General features: G+C 49.0%; 1 protein-coding gene across 9 annotated transcripts in view; it reads right to left on the reverse strand.

Annotated features, from left to right (window-relative positions):
• Nucleotides 1-17,771, reverse strand: part of NFATC2 (nuclear factor of activated T cells 2) — a 177,868-nt gene that overhangs the window by 40,760 nt on the left and 119,337 nt on the right. For all 9 annotated transcript variants that reach the window (XM_037727253.1, XM_037727254.1, XM_037727250.1 and 6 more), the window contains 3 exons: nt 8,415-8,470; nt 7,883-8,009; nt 4,903-5,592 (listed from right to left, as the gene is read on the reverse strand). In XM_037727253.1, the coding sequence (XP_037583181.1) occupies nt 4,903-5,592; nt 7,883-8,009; nt 8,415-8,470 (873 nt within the window). The remainder of the gene's footprint in view (nt 1-4,902; nt 5,593-7,882; nt 8,010-8,414; nt 8,471-17,771) is intronic.

A 17,771-nucleotide genomic window follows, 5' to 3' on the forward strand; every position in this document is an offset into this window, starting at 1 on the left:
TGGCAATTCCAGTTGCATTTTAAGTAACTGCACTCATGAAAGGTCCTGCGAGGCACACCCCCTGTGAAATGCACCGCCTTCCGGCGTGTTCCTGCCACAGAATTCGTTTTCAAATTCACTCATCTCCCTTTTTCCAACCCTTGACTCCCTATAGTCCATTTTGCAAAGGCAGCCAGAGTGATCTTTTCAAAAAGCAAATCAAACCATGCTGCACTGCTGCTAAACGCTTGCCAGTGCAAGCCTGCTTCTCTGAGTTCATGGCCACCACCTGCCGTTCCCTCTCCCTGAAACACTCTTCCCTCAGACCTCCCCATGTCTGCATCCATCCCCAAAGGCCACCTCTTCAGAGTGGCTTTTCTGTCCACTCATCTGCAGAGGCTAACCTTGCCCCTGACCATCCTCTTGCTCTTAACCCCGGGGAGTTTCCCCTGTGGCTTTCATATTCGTTAATTTCGCTTGCTTACTCACTGCCTTCCATGCTAATGTCTATCTCCCTTACCAAAAAAGTACCCCGAGAGCCAAGACTTCATTTCATTTGTTCACTGGTGGATCCCTAAGTGCCAGCACAGTGCCCAGTACAGAGTAGACAGCCAGAAAATACTTGTGGGTGAGAGGGAAGGAGGGTCAAGGACAGAGAAATCAAGCGTCAAGGACAGAGAGGGGGGGAGAGAGGGAAGAAGGAAGGCTAAGGATGGGGAGGGTTGGGGAGGAGAGAGCAGTGTGGAAGGAAGGCAGGGAACAACTAGGTCCTAGGAGCTGCTGGTGCTTTCCTCAGCTACAACCGGGGGCCTTGGAAAAAGACGCTGGTCATGGAAGGGGGATGACAGCAGAGAGCAAGCAAGTGACAGTGTACAGATCATATGTTTTTAAAGAACCGTAAGAAAGTAGCTGAATTGGGGTGGGTGGAGAAACCCGAGGCTTGGGGAAGTGGATGCCTTGGGCCCTGCAATATCACTTATTTTGCCTTTTCAAAGAGACTTCTTGAAAATGTCTCAAGAACTTGGGAGTGGAGAAAGCACAAGCAGTGCCTTGGCATTCCAAGAACGAACGGGGCCAAGCCAGCCGGCGTCTGTGTGCAGGAATGCAGGCGGGAAGGTCCGAGATAAAGTACAGACGCCCCTCGAGGGAGCGGGTTGGGATGTCCAGACGCGACACTGGGACCACGGGCCAAGGTGCAGGAAGTGATAACCCAGAGCTGAGCCGGGGCTTCCCTGGACCCCAGGGCAGGGGCAGGGGCCGCTTCAAAGGTGGTTTGTTTGCACTTGTGTGGGAGGGAGGACCCGGGTGACTGCTTCCTTTTCCAGCCACAGAACCTTCCCTCGACCCTCAAAAAACATAAGCTCAGCTCTCACAGTTTCCATGGAAAGCCCACTTTGGCAAAATCCCAAGGCAAATAAATGGCAAATCAGAAATACTAGGCTGGGTGCGGTGGCTCACGCCTGTAATCCCAGCACTTTGGGAGGCTGAGACTGGCAGATCACTAGGTCAGGAGTTCAAGACCAGGCTGACCAATATGGTAAAACCCTGTCTCTACTAAAAATACCAAAATTAGCTGGGCATGGTGGCGTGCGCCTGTAATCCCAGATACTCGGGAGGCTGAGGCAGGAGAATCGCCTAAATCCGGAGGTGGAGGTTGCAGTGAGCCAAAATCGCACCTCTGCACTCCAGCCTGGGTAACAGTGAGAGACACTATCTCAAAAAACAAACAAAACAAAAAACAAACGCCCACATGCTGGCAGCACGTCACGCTGGAGTTTAGCACGTGCCCTGCACAGACAAATAAACGCTGTGTGCAACAGACTCCCTTGGAATAATAAATGAAAGGGACAGCAAAGGACCTAAAGACCGAGGAAGCTGCCCCGCCAGACACCCGAGGAATGACCCAGGAGATTTTCCAGTTTACTTGTCAGAAATAACACAACAGCAAATGAAGATGTGCAAATTGCATATCCATAGGGCCAATGGCAGCACATCTGGAATGTTCCATGGATGCACAGGCTAGACAGACTCTGGAGGAGAATCTGAAATTCCAGCAGTTGGGAGACAAAACTGCGCCCACATCTTCCAGGTGGCTATGGTGGAGACGTAGTCTGGGGCTTGCCACTGGGCATGAGCCACCAGGGGACCTGCCCATTGGAGGGTCCTGGGTTGGGCGGAGCCTTGGAGTCAAGGCCAGGGGAGCCCTGAACGGACCTAGTAACACTTGCTGGTTTTTGGAGCCACATGGGTAGAAACCCCTCCACTGCCCCAGCAGGCTCTGGCCTCATGAATGTGCAGCCCCAAAACTGAGAAGCCAGAATACGGCATAGGGGCCTGGGCAGTGCCGTGCTTCAGAGCCCTTCAGTTTCCTGTATGTTATTTCTGCCAAGTACTGGGAAAGGAGTGTCCAGGTCAGCTGTGTTGCGCGACTCCCAGGCCTCCGTTCTCACAGAACACAATACAGTGGGACAGCACCACCTCAAGTGTGCCGTGCACTCTCGTTTGTGTGCACCCCCTCATTTTAGAGATGGATAACAACCACTAGCATAGTAAAGACTCTGAGAAGTCCTGCAACAAAAAAAAAAAAAAAAAAAAAAAAAAAACTTGGTTTAACCTAGTTTTTTCATTTTTTAAAGCCATGGACCCCTCCTTCAGAAAATAGCTCCTAACATCCCATGGGCTGGGGTCATACAGCATGTACCTCAATTTCACCTCGCTCCGTTCTCTGAGACATCCTCAGAGCCGACTCAGGTTTCGACCTGGCAGGACTCCCTCTCACCACGACTGTGAACCTGCCTGTGTTCAGAAAGGGCCTCCAGGGGCCCAGAAGGGTCTCCATGCCCAGCTGCTTTCTCTGTAACGTGAGTTTCTGTGGAAATGGCAAGGACATCTATGGATCTGGGGCTGCAACAGCCAGTCATGACCACCTCGGGCCACGTGGACATGGGTGCCCCAATATCCAAGACACTCACCATTTGCCTTTAACACAGGATGCTTGGGGTGGGAGAGGCCAATGTGTTTCTTACTCTGGAGACCAGCCCAGCCCTAGGTGCAGAGTCAGCAGGGGAAAGCTATCCGCCCCTGCACAGAAGCTCATTTATTTATAAAGCACCTCTTCTCCAATACAATCGATCCCCCAAGGCCTTGCCTAGAAAGGGGTCTGGTTACAGCCATGCTTCATTGATCTACCACCACTGGGCATTCTGCCTTAGTTAATTCTCAACATGATTGCCTCTTGAAAATAAGCACCAAAACTTTATCGTCACCATTGTGAATGTAGATTGCTCAAGGATGGCTTGTAGGCAGGTCTCTCTTTCAAAACAGAGCACCATGACCCTAACTCAACCTGTACGTGATTATTCAGGATCAGACAAATCAATTATTAACACAGCAATGCCCAGAGGCCAGCCTTGTAAGGCGCATGGGCCAGGATGACCCTACAGGAAGTGGCCCCAGAGGTCTCTGCTTGGTGAGTTCAGGGGATGTTTTTGATCCATTATCTCACTAGAGATTGGGTATGGAAACTACTAGAAGTCACAGAACCCCCAGATAACCTGACTCATCAAGATGTTTCTTGGAGTAAAAGTCAACAGTCTCTGACTGCGCAGCAGAGGATATTTCTGGCACCGCAGTGTCTGCAACTTAATAGCCGGACTTGACGGTAACTATGGTGGTTGTTTGGAAGCTCCTGCTTCACTTCCTACCCCTTGGCTGGGCTCCTGAGAGTTAATTTTCTGAAATAATTGAAGTTTCAGGGTATAGCAGATACTACTGCCTATAAAATACAAGACTGGAACTGGGAATGACAGCCGGCAATTTAGGTTTTTCCTACTGCTAGTAAGAAACTCCAACCTTTTAACTGTTCATTTTTAAATAACTTCAAGTGTCATGGGACCGTTTGCAACTCAATGGATAAATGCTTGAAGGGATGGATACCCCATTCTCCACGAAGCGCTTCTTTCACTTTGCATGCCTGCCTCCAAACATCTCACGTACCCGATAGGTAGGATAAATAAATAAATACAGACACACACACACCTGCTATACACCCATAAATAAATTTTTAAAAGAAAAATATAAAGAAAGCCCAACAGTCTGTTTTCCTTTTTCCATCCAGAGCCCCCAAGGCAAGGCTGCTCTGCTCACCCCACCCTCTCCGACCTGCTAATGTGCCTAGCGGCTCCCAGGTGAGTCTTAACAAAGCAGTCTGCCCTTCCTCCCTGAGATCCTGGTCCAACGCCTCATCACAGCTGCTCCATAAGACTACCCTCTGGCCAGACCCCTTGCCCACAGACAGACACCTACAGACTCACACAAAGCCTCCTCTGCATCCTTTTTCTTGGCCCAAACCACCCATCTGCTGGGCTCACCACAGCGGATGCCCACTGTTCCCTCCCATCAATGTGCATCTCTGTTCCACCAGCACAGGGCAGAGAAGTGCCCGCAGCCTGCCTGCAAGCTGTTCTGATAAAGCCCCTTTTCAATGAGCTTTCCTCTTCCTTTTCCTCCCTCTCCCTCCCTCAAATACACAAAAGAGGGCTAGCCAGTGGGATTTTTTCCGTACAGGAATGAAAGGAGGTTAGCTTTCCTTCCTTTCTATTTTCTTGGCCTCGGTCTAAATTTGGCAATTGGAAAGTGTGGAAGCAGTTAACTGCACCCAGTTCATGACCCGGGGGATGCCGGGTTGCCCTCATTTGTTTTTTCCATGGGGGTCGTTCTGGAGGGGGACATCTGATGGGAGATAATTCTTGCACAGAGCTGGGGGTGGCTTTCAGGGTCTTGTTATTCAACCTCCTTCGATTAAAATGGGGACACCGAGGCCCAGAGAGGTTAAGTAATCTGCAGGCCACTCAGTGAATTTCCTAGGCAGAGATGCGTCAGGGCGCCATCCTTACAGGCAGTGACAAAACCCAAGCGTCTTACCGTCATCCAAGTAGGTCTGGTCCAGGTTCTGCTCCTGTTTGACGGTCACTCCTGCAGGTAATACTTCCTTTTGGTCACCGACTGGGGGTCCGTTTTTGGTGGCTCTTTGGCTCGTGGCATTCTGCTGCTGAATGACGGTGGGGTAGGAACTCGGGCTCAGCCTCTGACCTTGACTGACCGGGGGCGGGCCAGGCCTGGCGGTGCCTGGTGCGAAATTCTCGCAGTACATGATGTGCTGGAACTCCTGGTGACTTCCGCAGCGCAGCTGCTGGTTGGTGGGCGAGTAGTGGATCACCGGCGAGGCCTGCTGGTTGGTCGGAGAGGGGTGGAGCAGGGCTGAGCTCTGGCCCTGGGAGCCGGCGTGCACCAGCACAGAGCGGTGAGCGTCCGCCAGGGACAGCGGGGCGGCCATGAGGGCCGGCTGCTGGTAGCTCAGCAGGCTGGGGCTCAGGCTCTTGCTCCGCTGGTAGAGCACGGCTGCTGGGTTCTGTTGCTGGTAGCGGGCGTCAGGGGATGAGAGCCCCGTGCGGAACTGCTGGCAGGGAGCCATGGTGGCCACGAGGCAGGAGGGGGACTCGGCCACCATCGGGTGCTGAGGGTAGTAAGGCTGGCTCCCCAGGCCCCCATGGGTGGGGCTGCAGATCAGAGTGGGGTCATACTCATCCGTGGGCTCCGTCTTGATGGCTGGGACTGGGAGGAGAGAAGAGCACATGGGTCGTCCATGGCGGTGAGCCACGGGTGTGCGCGGAGGATTCGTGGACGGTGCTTGGGAAAATGGCCTTGGGAGTCCATTTGGGTGGGACCAAACGGTTGGTCGCCGTCACTTACCAGTCTTGGAAAAAAGGCTCCCTGTGCGATTGTCTTAGGTAGGAAATTTTATCCCGGCAATGGTCATCTCGAATTATAGATTTTTCCAATATTGGAAAGGTGTCTGCTGGGTCTGACTCCGCCCTGGGACGTTTACAGCCTATTCCTCCCAGGTGAGAGCTCGGAGGACAAGCTTGATTTCAGATGGTACCTCCCCCTTTCTACCCTGGCAGCTCCTTTCTCCATTTGTTTCCTGTCTACCGCTTATCCCCATTAGAAATGTCATAGATGCTTTACGTGCCGATTTATTACCTAAATACACCCCGCCTCCAAAGTCAGCTCTTCAAAGGTAGGACTTCTGTGTGGTTTTGATCCTCATGGCCCCAAACAGCACCTGGTACTTAATGGGCACTCAGATATTTTCCAAAGGAATGACAGAATAGTGACTGTCCCTTTCCTCCATTCTGTAGTGCTTTGGGGGAATAAGCACTACTGGTTCAAGCCTCAGTTTCCCCATCTGTTACCTGGTGGTAACAATCATACCTACCCCTACAGGATCATTGGGAGGATTAAATACGTTGTGTATGCAAAGCACTGAGTGCGGTGGCTGGCATACAGTAAGTGCTCAATGGTTGCTGTTGCTGCTATCCTCTGACTATTATCATCCATCATGATTAGCATTTGTGCTGTCGCTGTGGCCATTCCTTTCTCCCTGCCCAGCACCAATCACTGAAATTACTCTTTCCCCAACATCCATACCGATCCCAAGAGTTAAGGAATCAGTTTTCTGTTTACTGGAGTGAATGAATCAGCGACAGGACTGTGACCAAGTGTGCGTGTGCGTGTGCGTGTGCGTGCGTGTGTGGTGAGGGACCGCCAAGTATTGGGGATTGGAGGAGACAAGGAGACTAGGCAGGGCTGTCTCCAGCCACAGAAATTGTCCCTTGAGACGCTATTCAAAGGCTGTCACCTCACTCCCTGGGAGACAGAGAGCTCACTCAGGCCACGCTCAGCCAGACAAGAGCCAAGGCCCGCCCACAAAGGAGAGGAGAGGGCACCACAAAACAGAATGGAGAAGCTGTCTGCTCAATGGGATTCCTGAGCTGCAGTCTAGAGCCTCCCAGCAATCCCCACAGTGCTGGGTCTGAACCCTGCCGCTGATAAAGTGTCATGTCTGCCCCAGGACAGCAGTGTCCTCATGGGGGTCAACACAAAACTGTGGGCACAAGTCAAGCTCACCAAGGCCAGGCTGCCAGGACACCCCTCAGTGTAATGCTTCCAGCAGCCCAGAGGCTGCCACAGGATGGAAATTATACCCTGGGAGATTGTTTCGAATTATAGGTTTCCAGTCTTGGAAAGGTGGCTAGCAGGTCTTTCTCAGCCTGGGAAGCCTGTAGCCTACTTCCCAAGGGAGAGCTCAGAGAAGCATTTTTAAAATATAAACTTATGCTTCCCCTGGCTGTTCCTGTCCACCTTTTCTGCAGCCCCAATCATAATCCAACATGTCAATAATAACATTATCTATGACCTCATCCCCATTAGAATGGTGGTTGCACATGGGCAGGGATTCTTACCCTGTAGAGTTCACGGCTGTGTCTACAAGCCAAGAACAGTGCCTGGCACTCTTACATTTTCTGGACAAATGAATGAATGACAAAATGGTACTCATCACCTTTCTTGGGGCTGTACTTTGTGGGAATGAGAGCTTCTGGCCCGGTTATAGAACAGTCACTCACTTCATTAGGCCACAGGGTGATGAGCCACACAGGGGGTCACATAAAGATTCTATAGGTTTTAGGGCATAGCCACCTTTGACCCCTCTATCATGATCAAATCTAAGCCAGGGACAGGAGTCAACCACTTAGCACCCTTCTGTTGTACATGCACACACATGCCCTTCTTCTATTCCCCCTTCCCCAAAGGAAAGTACTCAGGCGATAATAGCTAATATCACTGACTTCAGCTTACTTTGTGCTGTGCTAAGGATTTTATGTGCATTTCATTTCCAGAACCCTTATAAGAAAGATGCTGCCTCACAGATGATGAAACTGAGGCTCAGAGAGGTTGAGTCATCTGTCCAAAGTTACCCAGCTAGAAGCAAACTTCAGGTGTCCTGAGCCCCGTGCCTGTCCTGCCTCTCAATAACAACAGGGCCGTCAGAGACAGTCCTTACCTGGGTGGTAGGTAAAGTGCTGAGGCTGACTTCGTTTTCTTTTTCCGTTGATGACATAGAAGTTCACTTTTACAGGTGTGCGGATGTGCTTGTTCCGATACTCGGGAATCTCAACAAAAAGCATGTTCTGGAAAGAAGGAGTGGTCATGAACTTAGGGTGTGGGTAGGTGTAAGTTCCTACCCACACCCTAAGTATATTCAGGCAGCCCAGCATCTAATGGGGGTTTTGATGTGCCTTTCATAGGTTTACAGGGGAAGTTCAATTTCAGGGGAATTTAACTTTTCAGCAGCAGCAAAGAAAAATACTCCATCGAAATACATTAAGATGTCACAGTTACAAATCAGAGAGCCTGATGCCCAATAAATGCTAAATTCACTCATTAATATGCATTGTTGAGTACCTGTTAGGTCCAAAGCTCTGGGGGACATTGATGAAGGAAGGAGGGAAAGAAAGAGAGAGCATGAGGGAGGGAACATGACGGGGGTTCAGAGACACTCAGCTGCCTGACAGCCAGTGCGTCCACGTGCTTACGGGCTGGCTCTTGTCCTTATCCACCGTGGCTTCCATCTCCCAAATTTGCTGCCCATCTAGAAAAATTTAAAAATGACAGACTTTGAAGGAACTACTAGAAACCAAAGATTTAAGACAAAAAACTCACCAACTTCTATTTATCTTAGCTTACATATTATGTTAATAGAGATAGAATGTTTGTTCTTAGGTATTGCAAGGAAAAATTAGCACTCAAACAAAAAGCTTTCTCAGTGAGGCAATTTTACTTTCTGCGGAAAGGGTACTCCTTGTCAGCTATCTTGCTACGAGAGTACAATGAACACAGGAAAGGCAGGCGTATTTATTCCTTATGTATTAGGTCTTTATTGCTGTGTCAGCTCTCCTTTGGTTGGAGCCAGACTTCACAATTTAAAACTGAACCTGATTGGATGACAATTTAAAACTTTTCTAAATAGGTAAAGGCAAGGGAGAACAAAGGAAAAGAGGAAGTCCAAATAAGGAAGGGTCATAGGCTGCGAGCTGGGACATGCCTGTGAGCACGTCCAGCACAAATGTCTTGGTTAAAGTACAAGGACATAGAATGTACTACGTGCCTGTAGCATGTCTAGCAGCTACATAGGATAGGGCTTAACAAGGAGTTTTTAGCAAAAAGCAAGAAGGCCTTGAAGAAAGTTAGTCTTTAAAACAATTATTTCTAACATTTATTATTATCTTGAAATAAGAAGGAAAACTTTGAAGGGGAACTTTTTACTTCCTTACATATGTCATTTCAGTAAGATGTGTATGTGTCAATGCGTGCGGTTGTGTGTATATATGTATTTATAGATATGAGTATTTCCTTTTGCTAAAAGGAAGACATGTTGACAACAGAAAACAAGACATTATCCTAAGCAAATTAATGCAGGAACAGAAAACTAAACACCGCATGTTCTCATTTATAAGTGAGAGCTAAGCTTTGGGTCTATATGGACATGAAGAAGGAACAACAGATCGTGAGGACTAACAGGGTGGGGGTCAGGGAGCAGAGCAGGGACCAACAACCTACTGTTTGGGTACTATGCTCACTGCCGGGGCAACAGGCTCATTCATAGCCCAAACCTCAGTGTCACGTAATATACCCATGGAACAAACCACAGGTACTTCCCAAATCCAAAAAGTTGAAGTTACATTTTTAAAAATTTTTAAATAAAATGTTAACAGCCAAAAAGAAAGAAAGGAAACAGGGCAACAACAGAAAATAAGAAAAAAATAGAAACTGTCCAGAATCCTACCATCATATTTTTTTCTCCATATCTGAATGTCTATAGATCTTTCTTAAAAAAAAAAAAAAAAAAAAAAAAAGGCATTATTAAGGGCTGGATGAGGTGGCTTACACTTGTAATCCCAGCACTCTGAGAGGCCAAGGCAGGTGCATCACTTGAGGCTAGGAGTTCAGGATCAGCCTGGCCAGCATGGTGAAACCCTGTCTCTACTAAAAATACAATAACAAAAATTAGCCAGGCGTGGTGGTGCATGCCTATAATCCCAGCTACTTGAGAGGCTGAGGAATGAGAATTGCTTGAATCCAGGAGGTAGAGGTTGCAGCGAACCAAGATCACATCACTGCACTCCAGCCTGGGTGACGGAATGAGATCTTGTTTCAAAGATAAATAAATAAATAATTTTTAAAAGCATTGTTGTATATTACACTTTATTATATGCCAAGTCTGTTACAGAAGCACCATGACAGGTCCCTGCCCATCCCAGACCTGCCTTCTTGGTTGTCTGAGAACACAGGCTTAAAGATGCAGCCCCAAGTTAAGAGGGAAGCCAGCGACTTCAGGGGTGCCCTGGCTCAGGAGTCACTGAAGAGCAGAAAGACAGAAGCTCCCCTCCGCCTTTCCTCAGCATGCAGCCTGGATGTCACGTGAGCCATGGCAGCTGATGAGGAGGTTGTGCTCAAAGGTAAACTCTCCTGTCCGGAAGCAGAACACTGCATCCCCAGTTTTGGGCCAAGAAGTTAGGCCAAAAAAACCCCACTGCATTTGCGAATACTTGATTTCTCTTGCTGACCACTGACACTGGTCATTGGGGAGTTTTCAGCTGAAACAAGTCATTTCCATGAGTATTTCCAGGGTGTCTTGTGGAACACTGATTCTGGGGGATATTAAATGGTTTTATGAGAAAGGGGGAACATTCTGAACACTAATAAGCTTTGGAAACTGCTGAGTCAAAGTCAGATGGCTTTCTTCCCTACAGAGCTTCTCGGAGGCTTTAACACGCTGCTGTGCCGAGTAACTCTCCAAGGTGGGCTAGAGTATGTAGCCCTTCCCAACGTCTGACCAAAGAGCCCCTCCATACTTTTAAGCACAGCTATTAACATCTTCTGTGACTGCTTAGGTTTGAACCCATAGAGTCTTGGCTCTTAAGATTCATCCAATGAAATCTGCGTTTCAAGCATTACTTAAACATAACTCCTCCCCACCTCCCCCATGAAAAATTAACATAAAGTCTAGTGATTGCTCTCTAGATGATCTTGACAAGGAATAAGCAAAGAACACGCGAGAGCCCTCTGTCACAATTAAGTCTGCAAATCCTGACCTTACAGTGCAATTCCTGAAATGACTCAGCAAGATATGGGCTATGCTCAAAGGAAAGAGAAAAGGTGGTTAATATATTGACTCTCATTCTAGTGTCCCTTGGTCCCTGCTGAAGGGACCAAGTCAGATTCATCACCATCTCCCCAACACCCAGCATGCACAAATGCCTAATAAACATCTTATGACTGAAGAGACAGAAGTGTCAGCTCCTCCAAAGGCAGTTGCTGGGGCCAAGAAAAGTCCAGAAGCTAATATCAGACGCGTCCCCTCAATGAGGGCAGAATACTTAAGCGCCCTGTTTTCTCAGATAACCAAACAGGAATGTCTGATGCTCAAAAGGAAGCGAGGGAAGATGGCTGGATAGACATCGAGGAACTGGAACTCAAGTTATCAAGACCTGAGTACTGTCAGTGTGCAAAGTCCTGTACAGAAGTAGTGCAGGACAAACTTAGTTTATTTGTCAAAGACCACCCAACAGGGACACATGTCCCCTTTTCAGGCAGAGGTCACCCCCAGGAGCATGACTGTACACACCAGGTTGGGGCCCTCATGAAAAAATGTGTTCTCATCCACAACTACAAAGTGAGCTCGAAGCCTGAAGATCAAGTAGGAAATTAACAGAGGAAACAGGAGCACGCTGGTGTCTGTCACCCTCTCCCACAGCCTCTCCTTGCCTCAAATGAATTCTTGAATTCTGCTACCAACAGCATCATTTTTTTTTCCACTTATAGGAGCTTGTTTTAGGGGAAAAAAAGGGGGGGGATCATTTTGAGAAGTTCACAAAGGGAGAAAAACTACCTGGAAATGTGGTCAGCAAGTATTAGGTAGGACACATAAAGCTTCCATCCCAAGCTTTCTTCCTAGGTTCACACCAGCAAGTGGTAGATGAAACACAGAAAATACCAAATGGCGGTGCCATGAAAAGAGTGTCACCAAGAGGAGAGTTCTCATGGACTGTCCTTGTCACTAAGAGGAGCATTCTCATGGATTGTCCCTTCCAGGTCGAGGGACCCAACACAAAGAAGGAGGAGACCTTTTCCCACCTCTGGGGTGTATACACAGCAGACAAAACTCCATGCACTGACAGCCATAGGAATCCAGCCCATGGGCTGTTGAGAGCACTTAGAGACTAGCCAGCCCACACTGGTGGACGAGGAAACTGAGGCCCAGAGAAGCAAGAGGGCTGCGCAAAGACCCACAGTCGTTATTAAATCACAGGCTTCAAGCAACTGACATTATCTAATAACAAAGAAGATGGCTTCAAAGAGAGGTCAAGGTTGTTCCACAAGAGATGGTGACCAGATAACTGGAAGATGACGGGGGGAGTGGGGGGCGGGGGAAGATCTCATATGGGTGGGATCTCTGGGGGGGCCCTCACCACGAAGATTCATGCAGAGGCAGATCTCAAGCCCTCCCCTGCTTCGCTGCGCCCTCAGGATACCGTCCAGGCTCCACTGTGGCCCTCAAGGTCTCGCACCACCCAGCTCCTACCCTCGTTCCAGCCCTCCTGGCAGTGTTCTTACCCGACTCTTATGGCCGCTCACTATGTCCCTGGCGTCACTCTAAGCACCTCACACACATGGGCTTGTCTCATCTGTGCAGTACCCCGAGGAGGCAGGTCTCCTCATCCCATTTTATAAGGGAGGACACCAGGCACAAAGAGGTGAGAGCACAGGCCAAGGTCACACAGCCAGATCCTGTGGGGAAGCCAGATTTGAACCCAGGCAGCCTGGCTTGCGTCAGCACTCCTTGCATAGTTTCAGATCCCTGTGCCTGGCAGTTCCTCTGCCTACTTCCTCTCCTCTGAGCTCCAGCCACAAAAACCAGCGCCTGGGAAGCAGCACTTCCTCGGGACGCCCCACAGTGAGGCCGTGAGCGGCCACATCCCACAGCACCTCAGAGCCTGGTAAATGTCAGGGAAAGCAGCCCACGGGGTGCAGAAGGAAATGCTGGCCCTCTCCAGCGTTCTCCGCCAGGCCTCCCACAACGTGCTGACAGCAACCCTGAGCCTTTGTGGGCATGTCCTGTGGCCACAACCAACTTCTGTCACCCCAGCGCTCTGCCATTTTACTCCTGTGTACCCCAAACTTCGGAGTAGACAGACCCAGCTTCAAATCCTTGACTGGCCCAAATGATCTGTGAGACCTTAGATATGACACTGTCTCTCCGTGCTTCTCATCTGAACTATGGAGATAATCATAGTACCCATATCTTACGAGCTCATCCTGAAGATTAAATATGGTAACAGGCTCATGCAGGGTATTATATAAATGTTCAGGGCCATGTGCAGTGGCTCATGCCTGTGATCCCAGCACTTTGGGAGGCCAAGGCGGGCAGATCACCTGAGGTGAGGAGTTCCAAGACCAGCCTGGCCAACATGGTGAAATCCCGTCTCTACTAAAAATATAAAAATTAGCTGTGCATGGTGGCATGTGCCTATAGTCCCAACAACTAAGGAGGCTAAGGCAGGAGAATCACTTGAACCCGGGAGATGGAGGCTGCAGCGAGCCAGATCGCGCCATCGCACTCCAGCCTGGGCAATGAGAGTGAAACTCTGTCTCAAAAAAAAAAAAAGAAAAAGTTGGCCAAACATCGGTTATTATGGTTAGCAGCAACGGATTATTTCAGTGCTGTCTTATCGCTTTTTGCATACATTCCACAATGTGTTAATATTGAGAAAAACACAAGCATTTTAAAATCAGAAAATAATAAACATTTTCCAGTCGCCTTTTCTGGTTGCAATACTTCTGCCTACAGGCTTGGGCTGGCGGGAATTTACAAAGGGACGGGGTCTGCTGTGCGAGACTGCAGCATGGTGCCTGATTTTCCTTCTCTTTCCAAAGTGGGTCTTTTCACCATTCACTTTAAAAACACAGACACAGAGAAAAAGACCTCATAGGAATAAGAAATCGAAACTTAAACCATGAGCCAAGGGTCCATCTGCTTTCTTTTGCACCTTTGAGTTATCAGAAGCTCAGAGAGCAGGCCGAATCTGGCCTGACCTGGACTCCCTCCTGTGGGGTCTGCAGTCGGTTCTGGATAAACAGGTCCCTAACAGGAAGTGAAAGCCTACATCTGTGGTCCTTCTCGATGTTATGCAGCACGTGGAAGACACACTCTGGAAGGCTGGTCTCTGAGGGAAGCCGCGGTTTGCAAGGTACCTAGAGGCCATTTTCCTGGCTCCTTTTCCCCGTTCCATCCTGCATCCAGGTCTCGCCTGGACAACCCCCTAATCCCCGCCTCTGAAATGTACTCCCATGGGGTGGTGGAATTCGAAACAAATGCTGACGGGGCCGGGCACGGCGGCTCACGCCTGTAATGCCAGCACTTTGGGAGGCCGAGGCGAGCGGATCCCTTGAGGTCAGGAGTTCAAGACCAGCCTGGCCAACATGGCGAAACCCTGTTTCTACTAAAAATACAAAAAAATAGCTGGGCATGGTGGTGGGTGCCTGTAATCCCAGCTACTTGGGAGGCTGAGGCAGGAGAATCGCTTGAACCCAGGAGGCGGAGGTTGAAGTAAGCCGATATCATGCCACTGTACTCCAGCCTGGGCAGCAGAGCAAGATTCCATCTCAAAAATAAAAAATACTGATGGGGTTTTCTCAGTCTGATGTCACTCTGTCCAGGTCCAAGTGCTGTCCTCATAGTTTGCTAGCAGTATGATCTTCAAGTGGCAGCTCTCTGTGCCTCAGTTTCCTCATAAGCAAAAATGGTAAAGTTTGGCTGGACACAGTGACTTACCACCTGTAATCCCAGCACTCTAGGAGGCCAAGGCAGGTGGACTACCTGAGGTCAGGAGATAAAGACCAACCTGACCAATATGGTGAAACCCCATCTCTACTAAAAATACAAAAAAATAGCTGGGCATGGTGGTGGGTGCCTGTAATCCCAGCTACTTGGGAGGCTTAGGCAGGAGAATCACTAGAATCCCGGAAGTGGAGGCTGCAGTGAGCCGAGATTGTGCATTGCACTCCAGCCTGGGCAACAAGAGCAAAACTCTGTCACAAAAGAAAGATAAAGTTAATATTACTGACCTCAAAAAGATGTGGCAACAATTAAAATAAACAGTTTATGCGAAATGCTTAGTAGAATTCCCAGCCATAGCTAAAGCTGCTGTCATTACTATGATTTTAGAATTTAGAGTCTTGCATTGTTTTGATTTCAGTAAAAATGAATTGAGGGGGCATCCTGATCCAGGTGCTTTGGTGGGTATTGAAGTTTCTTGCTTCATTTCGTTGCATTAAATTCCTCATTGCAAATAAATAAAATGGCCATAGAAAGTACTCACTGGCAGGGGACTGGCTGAATGAATTATGGGCCATCTGTAATTGGATGGAAAATCAGTCAAAAAGCACTGGGCAGCCCTTAGAATAAGGTAGGCCTGTGTTTTCTACCCTGGAAACATGACCCTGTTATATTAAAAAGTATATTTTTCTGGGCGCCATGGCTCACACCTGTAATCCCAGCACTTTGGGAGGTCGATCACTGGAGGTCAAGGCAGGTGGATCACTGGAGGTCAAGAGTTTGAGACCAGCCTGGCCAACATGGTGAAACCCTGTCTCTACTAAAAATACAAAAATTAGCCAGGTGTGGTGGCCCATGCCTGTAGTCCCAACTACTCAGGAGGCTGAGGCAGGAGAATCGCTTGAATCCGGGAGGTAGAAGTTGTAGTGAGCTGAGATCGCGCCACTGCACTCCAGCCTGGACGACAAAACTCCATCTCAATAAATAAATAAATAAATAAATAAAATAAAAAGCAGATTTAAAATTTTTTAAAAGCTGCAGCCCGGTATGTACAGCATGATGGCACTTTGTGAGTCTATTCATAAGTCTGCTTGGACTTAGCAAGCCTGTGCCCCAAGCGACCCAGATGGTTGTGGTTCCTGGGGCTGGGCCTGAGTGGGTGAGGTGAGACCTTCATGCCTCCCTTCACTGATTCAGGAAACACGCAGCATCATGGGTGACTTTAATTTGTTTATGTTTTTATTGTTTTTAAATAAAGGTTTTTTTCTTAAGAAAAAGGCACATAGCCACTGCCCGTGGACTTTCCTGTCTCTCGGGAGCCCTCCAGGGCCACAGCCTGAGAGCAAGGCGGGGCAAGGACCATCAGCTCTGACTCAGCTCTGGCACAGCTGTACCCTAGGCCGTGAGATGGGCCACGCACACCTTCCAGCCCTCCGGGGACCCCCAGACGGGGAGGCAGGGCCAGACATTCCACCCAGGCTCAAGAGAGACATGGACTCAGGTTCCTTATGTCTACTGAGATGGGGGCCCAGCCTCTCTCCCCAGCTCTCCTCCTCTGACTACGTTAGACACACTGGCCTTCTCTCTCCCAACAGCTGCACCTGCCTAGGTCCAGGCCTTGGAACTTGCTGTTTCCACCTCTCAAGTTGCTTTTCCCAAGACCTCCTGTGACCACCCCCTTCCCATCCTTCCAGTCCAGCTCAGAGAGATCCCCCTATCCCACACCATGCCCCTATAACGTTCTACTCCTCCCTTCCAGCCTGACATCACTTTAGCTACCTACTGGTTTGCTATTTCCCCTCGGCCTCAGGCTGTGAGTTCCCCCAGAGAATATCTATCTCATTCTCTGCTTGATCCTCAGCTCTACAGCATCTGGTTTATAATAGTTGCTCAATTAATACTGGCTGAATAAATGAACAAATTAACCTCAGAATGCCCCAGTGTGTACCCCACAGCAGAGTCCAGGAAACGTCTGACCACTGACCTCTCCAGCCACTGCACCCTGCAAGCAGAAATCACCAAGTCCTCACTATGGGGTCCTTTTTGGGAAATGGCTGATGAAGGAGCTGGGAATGTGGGTGCAGACAAGGAATCAAACACAATCAAAGCAACTCAGCCCAGACAGCATTTCCAGTGCCATGGACCAGGAGCTCTGTATAATCCACCATTCGATCCGCACCTGGGCTCTGGGGCGCTAGGCAGACCTATCCCCGTGGAACAGGACTGAGAAGACCACGTGCGCGTCTACTGCTCTGGGCTGAGATGAAATGAAGGAGTTCGGTTTCTTGAGCAGATGTTCAGGCAAAACCCCCGCATCCAAAATTAACGAGGACTGGCAGCCGGTGTGAAAACGGCCCTTCCACATCATAGAGGGAAAGAGAAAGGAGCCAACCACTTTGGGCAAAGGGGTTAGGTCTAGAGAAGACTTACCACGACTCTGCAAGTTTAAAAAAAAAAAAAAAAACATGGGTGGTATGGCTAAAGTAACATCATAGTCTTTGATTTTTTTGTTTTTGAAACAGGGCCTTACTCCATCACCAAGGCTGGGGTCCGGGGCGTGATCTCAGTTCACTGCAACCTCCACCTCCCAAGTTCAAGAGATCCCCCTGCCTCAGCCTCCCGAGTAGCTGGGATTACAGTCACATGGCACCACGCCTGGCTAATTTTTGTATTTTAAGTAGAGACAAGGTTTCAACATGTTGGCCAGGCTGGTCTCAAACTCCTGACATCAGGTGATCCTCCCGCCTCAGCCTCCCCAAGTGCTCGGATTACAGGCATGAGCCATCGCACTCGGCTGATATTACAGCCTTTGCTTTAACTTTACTGCAGAGCCAACTCCAGAAGCAAACCCCTACTAGGTGCAAGAATAATGGGCATCACTAGCCAGTGCGTTTGCTGATGTATGGCCCCGATGCCTTGGTTGGTTTCTCGGTTTCTCTTTATGGGTAATTCTTTAACCCTGTAATGGAACAAGGCAGCCAGGAAGCAGTCGGGTTGGCCGTGGGTTGGGGCTGGAGTCTTTTTTTTTTTTTTTTTTTTTTTTTTTTTTTAAGAG

The sequence above is a fragment of the Cebus imitator genome, unplaced genomic scaffold (assembly GCF_001604975.1).
Source record: "Cebus imitator isolate Cc_AM_T3 unplaced genomic scaffold, Cebus_imitator-1.0 Scaffold224, whole genome shotgun sequence".
NCBI classification, from domain to species: Eukaryota; Metazoa; Chordata; class Mammalia; order Primates; family Cebidae; genus Cebus; species Cebus imitator.